Raw genomic sequence first — 16,297 nt, 5'->3', positions numbered from 1 at the left:
CATCAGCCTTGTTACCTAGCTTAACTAGCAAACATTTCCTTGGTCAACCAGCTTCTATAGATTGGACATGCTGGTGAAGAGCAGATCTGCTAGTTAGACCAGCATTAACAAGCCTGGACAAGCATGGAAATTCATTGGGTTCTAAGCTGGTCTTTTCAGCAGGGAAATTTTTAGACCGAAGGCAGAGGGTAGATGAAATAAAAAGCATTTGCTATTACATGCCCTACGACATGACTTGTGATGATTATGTGAAAGAATGACTTTCTTGCATCTCCATGAAGATTACTCAGAGATCACCTCCTGAGGGAAGCGTCAGCTGTGCAGTGCTGGGAAAGAGCAAAGTGGAGTCACAGGACAACACCTTGCCCAGTGTTCAGGGTGTGTGGCCAATGGTAAGGAGTGAGAGTCATCAACAAACTAGTTATTCAGCAAGTAGAGTTGATTGATCATCTTCAGTCTGTGGAGGCTTTAACTGTAAAATCTTACCATTTCTCTGTTGTGTGGTTATTGAAGGATAAAACTCCCAGACGCACTGTTATTGGAATAAAGGGACTTATTTTGAGTTCTGAAGAACTGGAGAGTCCTCCGCATTCAAGCCGAGTTTCAAGCCCAAAGAAGCGCAAACTGTGTAAAATGCCTGCAGTGGATTTTGAAGATGAGACGGCCGTCAAACATGTAAAGAGTTGCAGGGCTGGTAAATGTTCATTCCTTTGCTCAGATTTATATACATTCTTGGAATCTTAATGTGTCCTGTGATTTAGGTGTCTTAGTTGTACAAATAGTTGCATTTTGAAAATGCAATTCATTTATTATATGACCTTTTATGGTATTATATGAAAAAGAATTCATGTTTGTATATATTCTGTTGGCCTTTTAAGAGAAAATGTGTCTTTGCCCTTTCTTTAGTTGACAATAATATTGATATACTTAAGGGTATACCAGAGTGTTTCAAATAATGAGAATTGTATCCACAGAGATAGACAGATACATTGGTTTTACTGATTAATCGGTGCCCGTTGTTGCTTTTTGGATGTATCTGCTATTGGCAAAAATCTATGCCAAGAGTTGCCAATAGTTTTTTAATTTTATTTCTTCGTGTTCCCCCTCCAGAGGACTCTACACTTAGAACAACTTGTTTCTTTTAATTTGGTAAATTCTTAAATATAGAGCATTTTAACGGAGCCAAGTCTCTCCTTTCAAAATAAGAGTCCCGAAATAAGTGTAAGGGTATTTATTACGTGTTGTGTGTATAGATAAACGCCCCGCATCATACACAAAATCTTTGTTTTTCTGGTTATCATTGGTATTTTGGTAGCACAATAAACTGCATCTGGAATTGGATTCATTTTGGACTCATGTAGCCTCTACATCTTTGCCCGTCATAGTAAGGAAAGACGAAAGATGACCATTTTTTTTACATCCTATGAATATAGATCTGTTTTCTGCCTTTTCCACCACTTATTGGTATTGGCAAAATCCACTGTCAGTCAACCTCTAATTAATAATATGATTTTTAGATTTTCAGTTTTTCAGTATTTTATTTGTTTCTTATTGAACTCAGATCGTCCATCAAAGCGCTGGAGCCACACGATATGTATGAGTGATCCTGATACAGCCGTTCTGATTGGTGGAGAGGCTGATGACCTGGCCAGTTGCAAAGACTCTTTATGGAAGCTGGAAATTGGTGTGTAAAAGTCTATATATTTTTATTTACCCATATGGAAAAATACTTTCAAATTTAGCAAGTTTCTCCCTGAAATGTGTAAAAAAAAAATATATATATTTTGATAAATGAACTATTGAGCTATTTAAATTAATAGATACTATGATGTTTATAACTTGCGGGTTTGGGCAACAATTATCCAACCAAAAATATGTGTGCACAAATTAATATTTAAGGAAAGCATAATTTACTTGTATATTATATAATTTACCAGTCATGTTTTACATTTTGCAGATCAAAGAAAATAGTGTTGGGCGACCTCATATATGTAGCCAAGGTACCAACTACTCGGAAGAAGTAGCTAAACCTGTAAACCGTAAACTAAAACACGAAGTGCTCTACAAACTACATGACTAAAGTAACTTGCATCATAGAAGCAACTTCATATTATTTAAATATGATATGCTAAAAGTAATCAACTGCAATTTTGATTGTATGCTAATTCATCAGAAAACAAAAACATAAAGATGTACAGTGTGAATGACATCGGATGGTACTTTGATAAATACCTTGGTACTGAATTTTAAAGGGATGGTTCACCCAAAAATGAAAATTCTCATCATTTACTCACCCTCATGCCATCCCAGATGTATGACTCACACCTCACTGCAGAACTCAAACAGATGTTTTTAGAAGTGTATCTCAGCTCTGTAGGCCCATACTATGGAAGTGAATGGTGACCAGGTTCAAAAAGGGAGTAAGGGCAGCATAAAAATAATCCATAAGACTTCAGTGGTTAAAACCATTTAATCTGAAGTGAAATGATAGGTGTGGGTGAGAAACATATCAATATTTAAGTCCTTTTTTACTGTAATCTACACTTTCATTTTAACAGTCTGGTGTGGAAATGACTTTCACATTCAGCCACCTACTAGTTGGGGCTTGTCAAAGGTGGAGATTTATAGTAAAATAAAGGATTGAAATATTGATCTGTTTCTCACCCACAACTATCATCTTGCTTCTGTAGACATGAATTTAGCCACTGGAGTCATATGGATTATTTTTATACTGCCTTTATTTCCTTTTTGGTCCTTCTGAGTTCTGGTCACCATTCACTTGCATTTTGAGGACAAACAGAGCTGAGACATTCTTCTAAAAATCGTAATTTGTGTTCAGCAGAAGTCAGTCAGTCATACACATCTGGGATGGCATGAGGGTGAGTAAATCATGAGAGAACTTTTATTTTTTTGGTGAACTATTCCTTTAAGCATGTTCATATACAAAATGTTCATTGCACTACAACGTACAAAGAATACCATACTACTACCACCACTGTACATGTGATCAAGACCAGGTAACTCTACTTTTTCATGTACTGTTTTGGTGGAAGTATTTTAACCTGCAGTAGAGTTCTTTAGAAGCTGCACATGCAGCGGTTGAGTTTAATAAAGACTTTCTTCTTCACTGGCAAATGAAAAGATGCTGTGTTTGCTTCAGTTGTTTGAGGGTAAATATTCCACTTTATCCAGCGCCGTTTTTGTTTTCTAAAGTAGCATATCATTCGTCACCGTATATGAGAAACCACTCCAAATGTGAATCAGATGTCTGATTGATACAAACTGAACCTTGAATGAACCAATTCAGGCCATTTTGCTAACCAATTCGAATAATTCATTGAAAAGAACTGACTCAAACAAGTGATTCAAATAAATCTCTTGTTGTGATTCTGAACAGATTCCAGTATACCAGATAAACTTTGTGCTGAAAGTTTACTGACTTGCAAGTTGCGAGAAGTATATAAGACTATTTTTGTTGCTGCTTCTGCAATTGGCGACATCATCTCTTTTCCACATTTATTTTTGCCACATTTGAGTTATGTTTTTGTTTGATAACCAAAAAATGTGTAAGGACAAGAATTGCACCCAGCCACTGGACTATACAGTCCCAGTCGCATTTATCACTTATGCATTGTCTATGTAGAATGACAGTTATTTTGAACTGCGGTTTAGAATCTCACAAGAAAATGATTTGGGCCAAAGCAAAAAGAAATGGAGGGGGGGGGGGGGCAATAAATTGGAGCAGCAAAGCCCACCCTAGCACCCTCCTAGATCTTGTTTAATACCGTAAATTCACTGTCATGAAACTGGCAGTAAATATGAAATAAGTGGCAGAATATAGAAAACTCTGTATGGATCATTGACCAATCAGGTTGTCCGTGCTGTTAAAAATAAGAAATATTTTACAAATGTAGTTTGACACTTGTGTCAAGTTCTTAGTAATGTAATCTTTGTGTCAAATTTGGTTAATAAATGTCTGAAAAACCTTTTATAGCATTTTCTACTAAAAATAAATAAATATAAATTATGACTTTACAAATGTCATGTGGTACCAAATAAAGTATTGAATTACTTTTGAATTAATCATCTAATCAATTAATCACATAATCATTCATTTCAAAACATTTTCAAACACATTTTTCAAGATAAAAAATATTTTTTCATAAATATCATGAATTTTCAAATAAAAAATATCAAGAAGTTTTCTCAGGGTTGCACCACATGACCTGAACAAAATATGCCTTTTCCAAAAAAGGTGAACATTTTTATTAAACTTCACGCTCCGTTTTGAGAGTCTAAAGTGGCTGCTCTGTTTTATGGTTTTTGTAAACCTAAACAACACAATGGCAACCTACATGCAGCAGCAGCTTGTGAGGCAGGGAAAATTAACTTCCACCCCCTGTACCATCAGTACTGGTGCCCCCCAGGGATGTGTGCTCTCCCCACTACTGTATACCAATGACTGCACCACCAAGGACCCCTCTGTCAAGCTCCTGAAGTTTGCAGACGACACCACTGTCATCGGCCTCATCCGAGATGATGATGAGTCTGCATATAGAAAGGAGGTTGAACGGCTGGCTGTCTGGTGCAGTCAAAACAACCTGGAGCTGAACACGCTCAAAACAGTGGAGATGATTGTGGACTTTAGGAGGAACACCCCAACATTGTCCCCCCTCACCATTCTAAACAGCACTGTGGCAGCAGTGGAGTCATTCAGGTTCCTGGGCACTACCATCTCACAGGACCTGAAGTGGGAGATACACATCGACTCCATTGTGAAAAAGGCCCAGCAGAGGTTGTACTTCCTTCGCCAGCTGAGGAAGTTCAACCTGCCACCAGTGCTGCTGAAACAGTTCTACACTGCAGTCATTGAGTCTGTCCTCTGCACTTCAATAACTGTCTGGTTTGGTGCAGCTACTGAAATCAGACATCAGAAGACTACAAAGGACAGTTCGGTCTGCTGAGAGGATTATTGGTTGCCCCTGCCCCCCTTCAAGAACTATACACTTCCAGAGTGAGGAAAAAGGCTGGTAAAATCACTCTGGACCCCACTCACCCTGCCCACTACCTTTTTGAACTGTTGCCTTCTGGCCGGCGCTTCAGAGCTCTGAACACCAGAACCGTCAGGCACAGGAACAGTTTTTTCCCTCAGGCCATCCATCTAATGAACAATTAAATTGCCCCATTGAGCAATAATGATGTGCAATACACAGTTTAATTTAATTTTAATTTATATTATCCAACATATCCACTTCTGCTATTACTTACATTGCTCTGTACATAATATACAGTGTTTTTGTTCTTTATATAACAGATTGTATTAGATTTGCACTACGTGTGTGTATGTGGGTATGTATGAAGGTGAGTGTATGTACGTATATTTATAATTATTTATTTTGTGTTCTTTTTTGTTTTTAATTACCTATGTCTTGCTGCTGTTTTTGGTATTGTTTGTATTGTTGTAGACTGGAAGCTCCTGTCACCTAGACAAATTCCTTGTATGTGTAAGCATACTTGGCAATAAAGCTGATTCTGATTACGCAACATCAATTTTTATTTAGTGGAACATTTTTATATATGAATCATATTTATATATGCTTCACTGTTTTTTTAGAAATAGTTTTCAAGAAATATTAATAAAAGGTTATTCTGCACTACTCATGCCAACATTTTCTTTTAATGAGACTTTTTTGATTTTTTTTTTTCAGTTTCACCACATTAAATTTTTTACTTTAAGCCCCAGAAAAAAAATATAAAAATGACTTAAATTTATTTATAAAAAATAAAAAAGCATATTTCTATGATGAGCATATTTTTTAATGTTTTAATGTAATTTTTTTAAAATAATTTTAATAGGTCTGAACAACAAAAAAAAGACCATTTAAGTCATTGACCTGTGAATATATCATTGTGTATAAACCCACAAAACAATTTTAAAGGATTTGTGCTGTACTCTCCTCAGATAATGATTTCTGGTTCCCCATGGATACCTCATCATCTGATGTCAGCCCACCGAGCTCTCGTGGTCATTCGGCAACATTTGATCCAGAGTCTAAAGTTGTGTATGTGTACGGTGGTCTGGGAGAAGGTCAGCGCTATAGTGATATCCATGTACTGGACACCATAACATGGAAGTGGAAGCTTGTTTTGGTGAGTTTTGGACACAACTGTACACATTTCATCTGGATGTTTTTATGATTTGGTGTTCATGACCAATAGATATGATAATGTGTTTGGGTGTAGCAGGTGATCACTCAGTTTCTGCTTGTATAACTTTTGGATTCTGGACATAGGCAAAAGGAAATATACCGTCATTAGCGTACCACAGTGCCGTTGTCTATAAGAGAGAGCTGTATGTGTTTGGAGGAGTACAGCCCAGTCGATGTCCCGAAGGCAAAGTTTGCAGTAATGCATTATACATCTTCAACCCTGAACATGGTCTGTGGTACCAACCAATTGTGGAGGGTGACCGTCCTCTGCCTAGGTTTGGGTAAGTGCTTCTTTAATTTATTTAACTGTAATTTAAGCACACTTCTTTGGTCTAAGATTTGTAGTGATGTTTATAACAGACACTCCACCACACTGCTGTCTAACAAGCTGATCATTTATGGTGGGAGAAAAACGGCAACCTACCTCAATGATCTTCACATCCTGGATCTTGGTAATGACCCCAAGCACATGGTATCCTCCTATATGTAAATATGTGCTTGTATGATTTGGAAAGATCTTGTATGATCTTGATGTCTGGTGTTCATGTCATCAAAGTATCACTGACTGACAATATTTTCTATCTTGTGGAAAAGGCTTCATGGAATACACTGCTGTTAAGTACGAGAATATGCCACCATTGGCCCGTGGGTAAGACCGCTCTTACAATTATGCATGTGTACTTCAACATATTTTAAAAGCAAACTGTAAGGAATGCATTAATAACAAGTAGATTTGTAAGTACAGTTCTGTTTCCTAAAGGCATTTTGTGTGCAAATGTGTCAAGTGTGCAGGGACATATTAGGGCTTCGACATCAAAAAAACATACAGGTGTTCTCCTGTAGTCACTTGTTTTAATTTATCATCCGTACATTTTAAGGAATAGTGCACCCAAAAATGAAATTATTTGCTCAATTACTTGCTGTCATGATTTACCCATGTCATTCCAAAATACTTAACACCTTGTAACCACAAACGACAAATTAAGATTCCAGCAACAACCAATCTGTCGGTCTATGCTGCGATTACTTAAAAGAATACTTCACCCAAAAATGAAAATTGTCATCATTTACTCACCCTCATGCCATCCCAGATGTGTATGACTTCTGCTGAACACTAAAGATTTTAAGAAGAATATTTCCACTCTGTTGGTACTCACAATGCAAGTGAATGGGTAACAAAATTGCTCAAACAGCACATCAAGCCAGCATAAAAGTAATCCATATGACTCCAGTGGTTAAATCTATATCTTCAGAAGTGAAATGATGGGTATGGGTGAGAAACAAATCAATATTTAAGTCTTTATTTTTGTACCTGAATATTTATGAATTTTTGGTGATTTGCATTGAGTGGTGGTGGTGTAATGGGCTAAAGCACGTCACTGTTAAGCAGAAGGTTGTCGGTTCGATCCCCACAGCCATCAACATTGTGTCCTTGAGCAAGACACTTAACTCCAGGTTGCTCTGGGGGGGATTGTCCCTGTTATAAGGGCTCTGTAAGTCGCTTTGGATAAAAGCGTCTGCCAAATGAATAAATGTAAATGCATTCTATGTGCATATCGCCACCTACTGGGCAGGGAGGAGATTTATAGTAAAATAAAAAGGACTTAAATATGAATCTGTTTCTCACCCACAACTATCATCATATCGCTTCAGAAGACATGGATTAAACCACTGGAGTCATATGGGTTACTTTTATGCTGACATGCGCTTTTGGAGCTTCAAATGTTTGGTACCCATTCACTTGCATTGTGAGGACCTACAGAGATGAGATATTCTTCTAAAAATCTTCATTTGTGTTCTGCAGAAGAAAGTCAGTCATACACATCTGGGATGGCATGAGTAAATGATGATAGAATTGAAATGTTTGGGTGAACTATACCTTTTTATGGGATCTAAAATATCTGTAAATAATATTACATAAAAGCTTAAATGACCCAAAAGTAAAATAAAGTTCATATTTGTGCAACTCGTGCATTATATTCCATGTCTTCTGGAAGCGTTCAAAATGTAAATCATATTTTTTAGTGAAAATCTTGACGTCCGTTGCGCGTGCATGAGAGAAGCTCGTGCACAGTTGTATGCATGCTCACACGAGAATTTGCGTTGTTGTTTGTGCTAAACAATGCAAGTTCTCACATAAACGCACAAGCCAATGTGAACGAGTGTCTCTCGTAGCGCTGGCAGAAATTGCTTGCAAGAACTTTTTTAACCTTGTTCAACACCCACTGCTTTACTCAATGTTAAAACTTGTGCTTAATTTATCTTAATAGACTTGCTGACAGATCTGCAGAGCATTAGACTGCTGAGCACTCAAATGTGTTTTTGACTTCCTTATGTTGGGCAGGTTTCACGCTGCTCAACCCGTGTCTGACAACAGGGTGCTGATCAGCGGAGGCTGCAGTGCTATAGGGGCCCTACAAGACCTCCATCTCTTTAATATCGGTCAGTCATTTTGTAATCCTACATATAACTGTAAGCAGTGTCATAAAACTGAACATATTCATTTTTGGAGCTAATTCTAAAAATTAAATACCTTAAAGATCCCATGAAATGGTTTGACAGCAAACCTTTTTCCCTGTGTTGCTGTATTGGCTATTAAAATAGGAAGTTAGGGAGGAAATTCGAAGGGCTTGTCGCTATTGTTCTTAAATAGCCAATAGCTTTCATTTGACATCACAGCCCAGAAAAGCTATGATTTGCCACTTCCTATTGTTTGTTGGTGACCGATGGTATTAGAGGTTGCATGTATTCTATGCTCCATTGAATTGGACTAAATCGGTCCAATTTGTACAGAATACACCCTTAAGATGTCCTGAGTGTCATCAATATTTTTGGCCCATTTTACCCAAAAGACAAAAACTACATTTTACATATTTTCAACTAAATATGTCACTTTTAAGAGCAGCATAGTGATGGCCTCAGTGCTAAGAGGCATGGACTAAAAGCCACAAAACTGCTCCATTGATTTCAAGGGATCTTTAAGAGGGTCTGGGATCATTAATCAGAAAGGTTTGGTCTAAAACAATTGTGCGTTTTGCAGATACCAGCACGTGGACATCAGTGGTGTCCCCAGTGCTTTGCTCTATGCCTCGTGCAGGCCATAGTTTGATTAGCCTGGGTTGTACAAAGACTTTATCTTCAGAACTGAGGCACACGAGGGACCACCGTCACACTAGCCCCTCTCTCCAGTGCACCATTCTAGTGTTCGGAGGATCAGATTGTTCTGGGACATTTTACAATGACACATTCAAATGCATAGTTGAACTCCCTGTTTAGGATCAGGGACGACAGGCCTTTTTATTTAGAACTAAAAATACTTTAGAACCAAAAATGATTCTATGGAATTCTCAATGGGGGGAATTGGAATGCAAAACCACTTATCTTTAAACATTTTTTTAAGGTTGCATTGTTGCAGTTTTAGCGTTAACAGCTGTCTCACAGCTACTGTTTTTATATTGATTACCTTAAAAGCAAGCAAAGCATTCTTTCTCATTTACATTTAGTTCAGGCTTGTATTTAGCACATTCAGAGATTAATGGCAAACTCAATGTATTTTTGTGCAATAAATGTTTTCTTTAATTTTGCACGTATTTGACATGTTTGTATTTTTGTCCACTTTGTATATTTCCACGCCACACAAATTTTCCTTTGTCACTGAGATGTATAGCATGGTCACAAATCTCTGAAAGTTGCAAAATGTGATTACAATCTTTTCATCACCACAATAAATGCAGTAGTTTACAATAACAAACTAAACTGTCTTAAATCTTTAATGAGAAGTCTGGTGCAAATTTTTATCCCAAGAGTTTTATTCATTTCAATAATGATCTTTACAAAATTATGCTTGCATGTCATCGGGGATATCAGGCTGGCAAGATGGATGTCTCACTTTGAAGGCCTCAATCTCAAGTAAGGTGTGGTTCAGTCTTTTGATAGTAGGGAATGGGGTCATATTCACCTTGAACCTTTGGAAAAGGACAGTAGATAAGTTAACATTTAAAGGCATAAATGGAAATTCTGTAATTTACTTTACCTCATGTTGTTCCCAACCCATATGGCTTACTTTAAGTGGAACACAATATTAGATGGCAGACCGAATGAGAGTCTCAGTCACCATTCACTGAATAAATTGCAATGTCCGTACTGTGAGATGCTTTTGACCGCACTACAGTGAGACTGGAAGGACAGCTGATCGTCCTTGCAGTGGCAGACCACGTGTAACAACACCTGCACAGGATCGGTATGTCCGAATATCACACCTGCGGGACAGGTACAGGATGGCAACAACAACTACCCGAGTTACACCAGGAACACACAATCCCTCCATCAGTGCTCAGACTGTCCGCAATAGGCTGAGAGAGGCTGGAATGAGGGCTTGTTGGCCTGTTGTAAGGCAGGTCCTTACCAGAAATCACCAGTAACTACATCGCCTACGGGCACAAATCCACCTTCGCTGGACCAGACAGGACTGGAAAAAATGCTCTTCACTTACGAGTCACTGGTTTGTCTCACCAGTGGTGATGGTTGGACTCGTTAAAGGAATGAGCGGTACACCGAGGCCTGTACTCTGGAGCGGGATCGATTCGGAGGTGGAGGGTCCGTCATGGTCTGGGGTGGTGTGTCACAGCACCATCGGACTGAGCTTGTTGTCACTGCCGTCTCAATGATGTACGTTACAGGGAAGACAGCCTCCTGCCTCATGTGATACCCTTCCTGCAGGCTCATCTTGGCATGTGCGTGATTTCCTGCAAGACAGGAATTACAGTGTTCTGCGATGGCCAGTGAAGAGCCCGGATCTCAATCCCATTGATCACATCTATGACCTCTTGGATCGGAGGGAGAGGGCTTGGGCCATTTTCCCCAGAAATGTCTGGGAACTTACAAGTGCCTTGGTGGAAGAGTGGGGTAACATCTTGCAGCAAGAACTGGCAAATCTGGTGCAGTCCATGAGGAGGAGATGCACTGCAGTACTTAATGCAGCTGGTGGCCACAACAGGTACTGACTGTTACTTTTTGTTTTTTTTTGTTTTTTTTTTTGTTCAGGGACACATTATTCCATTTCTGTAAGTCACATGTCTGTGAAACTTGCTCAGTTTATGTCTTAGTTGTTACATTTTTTTTTTATGTTCATACAAATATTTACACATGTTAAGTTTGCTGAAAATAAAAGCAGTTGAAAGTGAGAGGACGTTTCTTTATTTTGCTGAATTTGTTCCATTACCAGAAACGCTGTAAGGGTTTTTGAAGTCTTTCAATTTGTTAGAAGACAAAGCTTTGTTTTTTCTTTCAAATAGTTGTTTGTAATGTCTCATCCATAGTGACCGCAAAATAAACTTATTTTCTAAATATTTGTTAGAAGTTTAAAAATGCACATCTTTCGTATAACACTGTATATTTGAATATCTACATTGAAAATGTACAAGTCTGTCATTTATACAGCAATGTTGCTGATTACTACCAGCTGTGTGATAATGTGCCAGCTCAATAAAGGCTCTTAAAATCAGGTTACTCCTGGATGACTGGTCCTGCAATTACTGTACAATAAATAATTTTAAATTAAACATCTATTATATGACAAGAAAGTAAGGTATATAACCAGTAAGTCTGGTTGTATTTGCTGCACTTAGAAGAGTTCCCATTAAAACAAACACCCAATAATTGGAGTTCTAAATAAGTATTCCCTGTTTGTATTTACAAGATCATACTCCATATGACCCATACACATATCTTGTGTATGATGCTGTCAATAATTACTCACCTGGAGGGGCTTGATCCCAGAGGCGATGATGTCACAGATCATGTGGACCTGAGCATGCTGCTTTGGGGCAGGAGGCAGGGCCCTGGCCAAGTTTCCTCAATCTACTGTATGATGGCCAGCTATGCAAAAGAGCAATAATGTAGATGTAAAATAGTATAATTTCTGTGTGCTGAAAAGCAGTACAATCCATATATTCTTACCGACTGAGACCACGTGATGCCATCAGTGGTGGATTACTGCATTGGATTAAATGGTTCAAACTGATCTGTGAGCTAATGTGTTAAAGAGAAAACTCTGAATCGATGCCAGCATGTAACATATTATTTCAGATGTGCATTTAATTGTGAGATTTACAATTCAGTGCAGATCTCTTCTGCAATACTACCCGTTTCCCACCAATCTTGATGAAATTTATAGGTACTTGCTCAAACTCAATGCCTTTCAGAGCAAAGTTGAGACAGAGAATTAGATGCATGCGAATAGAATATGTTCACTTGGGTTGATTTAGACTTTGGACACTCATCTATCCAGACTCTCCAAGAGCAAGGACTCATGAAATATCCATGCAGAACAGGCTAGAATATAAAAACACAACAGTCAAATAACTTAAAAACAATAACTAATTATAAGATGGGGGTGGGGCGCTAATTCCTGATATGAGCATGAAACGATCATCTGTTTTCCGCAACTGCTTTCGGGTACTTGTATAACGTGCGAGTAAGGGCAGCCGGTGGACTTTCTGGTGCCCCCCTAGGGAGTTGGTACCCTACGCAGACTGCGTAGTCTGCTTATTGGGAGCGGCGGTACTGCTCCTCAGCAACCAAATTGGGCCGATTGCTAGTGAGGGTAGTGTCGTATGGCGTAACCTCCTTGTGGTCGCTATAATGTGTGGTTCTCGCTCACAGTGGGGAATGTAGAAATTAAAAGAAAGAACAGGATCACTGTTTTGAAGTTATAACTGTTGTATATACTTGACTTTATACTTGAAAATCTGAATCCCCATGTCATGACCTCTTTAAGATAACTGAAGAATGTCTCCATATAATGAAAGGCAATATATTGAAGTTACAAAAAGGACATAAAAGCATTGTAAAATTTCTCCATGTGATTCAAATTTTATATCCCAAATCTTCTATTGCGATACGATCACTTTGGGTGATGAAAAAAATCTAAATTCAAGATATTATACACTCTCAAATCAAATCGTGCATACACAGCCTAAATCAAAAATGGCAGCATGCTATTTTACATCAAACCTCAGTAGTTCTTGGATGTCAGCCACATTTTTTCTGAGAACCAATGCAGGTTGATGTTAGTTTTTGAATCAGGCTGTGGATGCTATGTTATGACTTGATTGGAGAGTAAGCAACTTTAATTACAGTCTGTTTGTCATACAAATTGTTAGTATTCCTACAGTTGTGGTAGCCAGAAGCTTTCTGAAGTGAAAGACGCAGACTGGTGGTGGCCCTAATGACATGAACACAGTGTATAACCAACTGGATGGGGACATGTTTCCATCCCTGAAAGCTCTTATCCAGGCAGCCATAACAATACCTGTCAGTAGTTGTAGCTGTGAATGTCATTTAGTGCACTACGTTGCCTCCACACCTGGCTCAGGGGAACGATGGGTTAAAACAGGCTCCATCACTTGGCTGTGATGTCAGTTGTAAGAGATATCTTTGGTTGCAGATCAGAACTTATTGACCATTTTGCATCTATGAAAGACAGGAGACGAAGCTGAATAATACCATCGAGCATGAGTTTATGTTTGAATCTTTGCTTTGGTTTGGCTCTTCCTTTGTTAAAATTGTTCAGACTTTTTACATATATATGAACGGCAATGTGGCTTTAGTGAATGATGTTTCTCCCCGGTTTATGATTAGCATGGGCATCAGACAAGGGTGTCCTTTTTTGCCATTTTTGTTTTTGTTGTTTGCTGAGTTTCTCAATCATTGTATTACTCATTGTGCATCGGAATACACTTTTCGAATTAGTCAACTGCCGGATGACACCTGTCTGTTTTTAATCATGCTTACGATTAAAAGTGTCAAACTCCGTTTCATGGACTCAGTCAATTCACATTTCTGTACAAAGTCTTTAAACATTCCAAAACCCTATAAAGACTGCAAGATCATGTAGATTTACACTCTACAATATCAGGAAAATAAGACCTTTCCTCTCTGAAGATGCCACACAACTGCTCGTTCAGTCATAACTAGACTGGACTACTGTAACTCTCTCATTGCAGGCCTTCCAGCATGTGCTATTAGACCTCTCCAAATGATCCAGAATGCAGCAGCATGTCTGGTCTTTAATGAACCTAAGAGAGCACATGTTACACCACTCTTTGTCTTTCTCCACTGGCTGCCGGTTAAGGCACATAATAAATTCAAGGCCCTGATGCTGGCATACAAAACAGTCACTGGGTCTGCTCCATCCATCCATCCATCTTCAACCGCTTATCCGAAGTCGGGTCGCGGGGGCAGCTGCTCCAGCAGGGGGCCCCAAACTTCCCTATCCCGAGCCACATTAACCAGCTCTGACTGGGCGACCCCGAGGCGTTCCCAGGCCAGTGTGGAGATGTAATCTCTCCACCTAGTCCTGGGTCTTCCCCGAGGCCTCCTCCCAGCTGGACGTGCCTGAAACACCTCCCTAGGGAGGCGGCCAGGGGGCATCCTTACCAGATGCCCAAACCACCTCAACTGACTCCTTTCAACGCAAAGGAGCAGCGGCTCTACTCCGAGCTCCTCACGGATGACTGAGCTCCTCACCCTATCTCTAAGGGAGAAGCCCGCCACCCTTCTGAGGAAGCCCATTTCGACCGCTTGTACTCGCGACCTAGTTCTTTCGGTCATGACCCATGAATCCCTTGGGCCCACCACCCATTGGAGGAACCGCAGGAGTCGGGTGCGCTGCCATATGGGCGGCAGTGAAGGCCGTGGGCCTCGACGGACCAGACCCGGGCAGCAAAGGCTTGCTCTGGGGACGTGGAATGTCACCTCACTGGGGGGGAAGGAGCCGGAACTAGTGAGGAAGGTGGAGCGTTACCAGTTGGATCTGGTGGGGCTTACATCGACGCACAGTTTTGGCTCTGGATCCGTACTCCTGGATAGGGGATGGACTCTATTCTTCTCTGGAGTTTCCCAGGGTGTGAGGCGACGGGCGGGTGTGGGGATACTCACGAGTCCCCGGCTGAGCGCCACTACATTGGAGTTTACCCCGGTAGACGAGAGGGTCGCCTCCCTACGCCTACGGGTTGTGGGGGGGGGGGGGGAAACTCTGACTGTTGTCTGTGCATATGCACCGAACAGCAGTTCAGAGTATTCGGCCTTCTTGGAGACCCTGAATGGAGTCCTGAATAGGGCCCCAGTAGGGGAATCCATTGTGATGCTGGGTGACTTCAACGCACACGTGGGAAATGACAGGGACACCTGGAAAGGCGTGATTGGGAGGAACGGCCTCCCTGATCTGAACTCAAGTGGATGTTTGTTATTAGATTTCTGTGCTAGTCATGGATTATCTATAACAAACACCATGTTCGAACATAAGGATGCTCATAAGTGTACGTGGTACCAGAGCACCCTAGGCCGAAGGTCGATGATCGATTTTGTAATCGTGTCGTCGGATCTGAGGCCATATGTTTTGGACACTCGGGTAAAGAGAGGGGCAGAGCTGTCAACCGATCACCATCTGGTGGTGAGTTGGGTCAGGGGGGTGGGGAAAGACTCTGGACAGACCTGGGAAGCCCAAGCGAGTAGTGCGGGTGAACTGGGAACGTTTGGAGGAGGTCCCTGTCCGCGAGATCTTCAACTCACACCTCCTTTTCAGGCATCCCTGCGGAGGTTGGGGACATTGAACCGGAGTGGGCAATGTTCAAAGCTTCCATTGCCGAAGCCGCGGTGGAGAGCTGCGGCCTCAAGGTTTTAGGTGCCGCAAGGGGTGGTAACCCTCGAACACCGTGGTGGACACTGGTGGTCAGGGAAGCCGTCCGACTGAAGAAAGAGGCCTTCCGGGATTTGTTGTCCCGGAGGTCTCCGGAGGCAGTTGCAAGGTACCGACAGGCCCGAAGGGCTGCGGCCTCGGCCGTGAGGGAGGCAAAGCAGTGGGTGTGGGAAAAGTTCGGAGAAGCCATGGAGAAGGACTTTCGGTCCGCACCAAAGTGCTTCTGGAAAACCGTCCGCCACCTTATGAGGGGGAAACGGGGAACCATTCAAGCTGTATACAGCAAAGATGGGACGCTGTTGACCTCAACCGAGGAGGTTATTGGGCGGTGGAAGGAACACTTTGAAGAACTCCTAAATCCCAACACGCCCTCTATGGTAGAGACAGA

The 16,297-nt window shown here is 40.7% G+C and overlaps 1 protein-coding gene across 1 annotated transcript; it reads left to right on the top strand.

The window, feature by feature from the left end:
• The first annotated feature begins 528 nt into the window (after window positions 1-528).
• Window positions 529-9,935, top strand: zgc:163014 (uncharacterized protein LOC100038766 homolog). The gene is made up of 8 exons (XM_052153286.1): window positions 529-694; window positions 1,562-1,684; window positions 5,963-6,150; window positions 6,294-6,490; window positions 6,570-6,661; window positions 6,804-6,858; window positions 8,554-8,651; window positions 9,250-9,935. Exons 1-8 carry the CDS (start codon window positions 634-636, stop codon window positions 9,483-9,485), a joined length of 1,050 nt encoding a protein of 349 aa, XP_052009246.1. The 5' UTR covers window positions 529-633; the 3' UTR covers window positions 9,486-9,935.
• Window positions 9,936-16,297: the final 6,362 nt, after the last annotated feature.

Source organism: Xyrauchen texanus, chromosome 22 (genome assembly GCF_025860055.1).
Source record: "Xyrauchen texanus isolate HMW12.3.18 chromosome 22, RBS_HiC_50CHRs, whole genome shotgun sequence".
Lineage (NCBI taxonomy): Eukaryota > Metazoa > Chordata > Actinopteri > Cypriniformes > Catostomidae > Xyrauchen > Xyrauchen texanus.
Note: the sequence above shows the minus strand (reverse complement) of the source record. Positions and strands in the feature narration are given on the sequence as shown.

Excerpts from the sequence above, each read along its gene's own strand:
- zgc:163014 (XM_052153286.1), top strand. The coding sequence starts at position 634 with ATGCCTGCAGTGGATTTTGAAGATGAGACGGCCGTCAAACATGTAAAG. Across the intron at positions 695-1,561 it reads TGTAAAGAGTTGCAGGGCTG|ATCGTCCATCAAAGCGCTGG; the intron begins GTAAATGTTCAT and ends TATTGAACTCAG. Across the intron at positions 6,151-6,293 it reads GGAAGTGGAAGCTTGTTTTG|GCAAAAGGAAATATACCGTC; the intron begins GTGAGTTTTGGA and ends TTCTGGACATAG.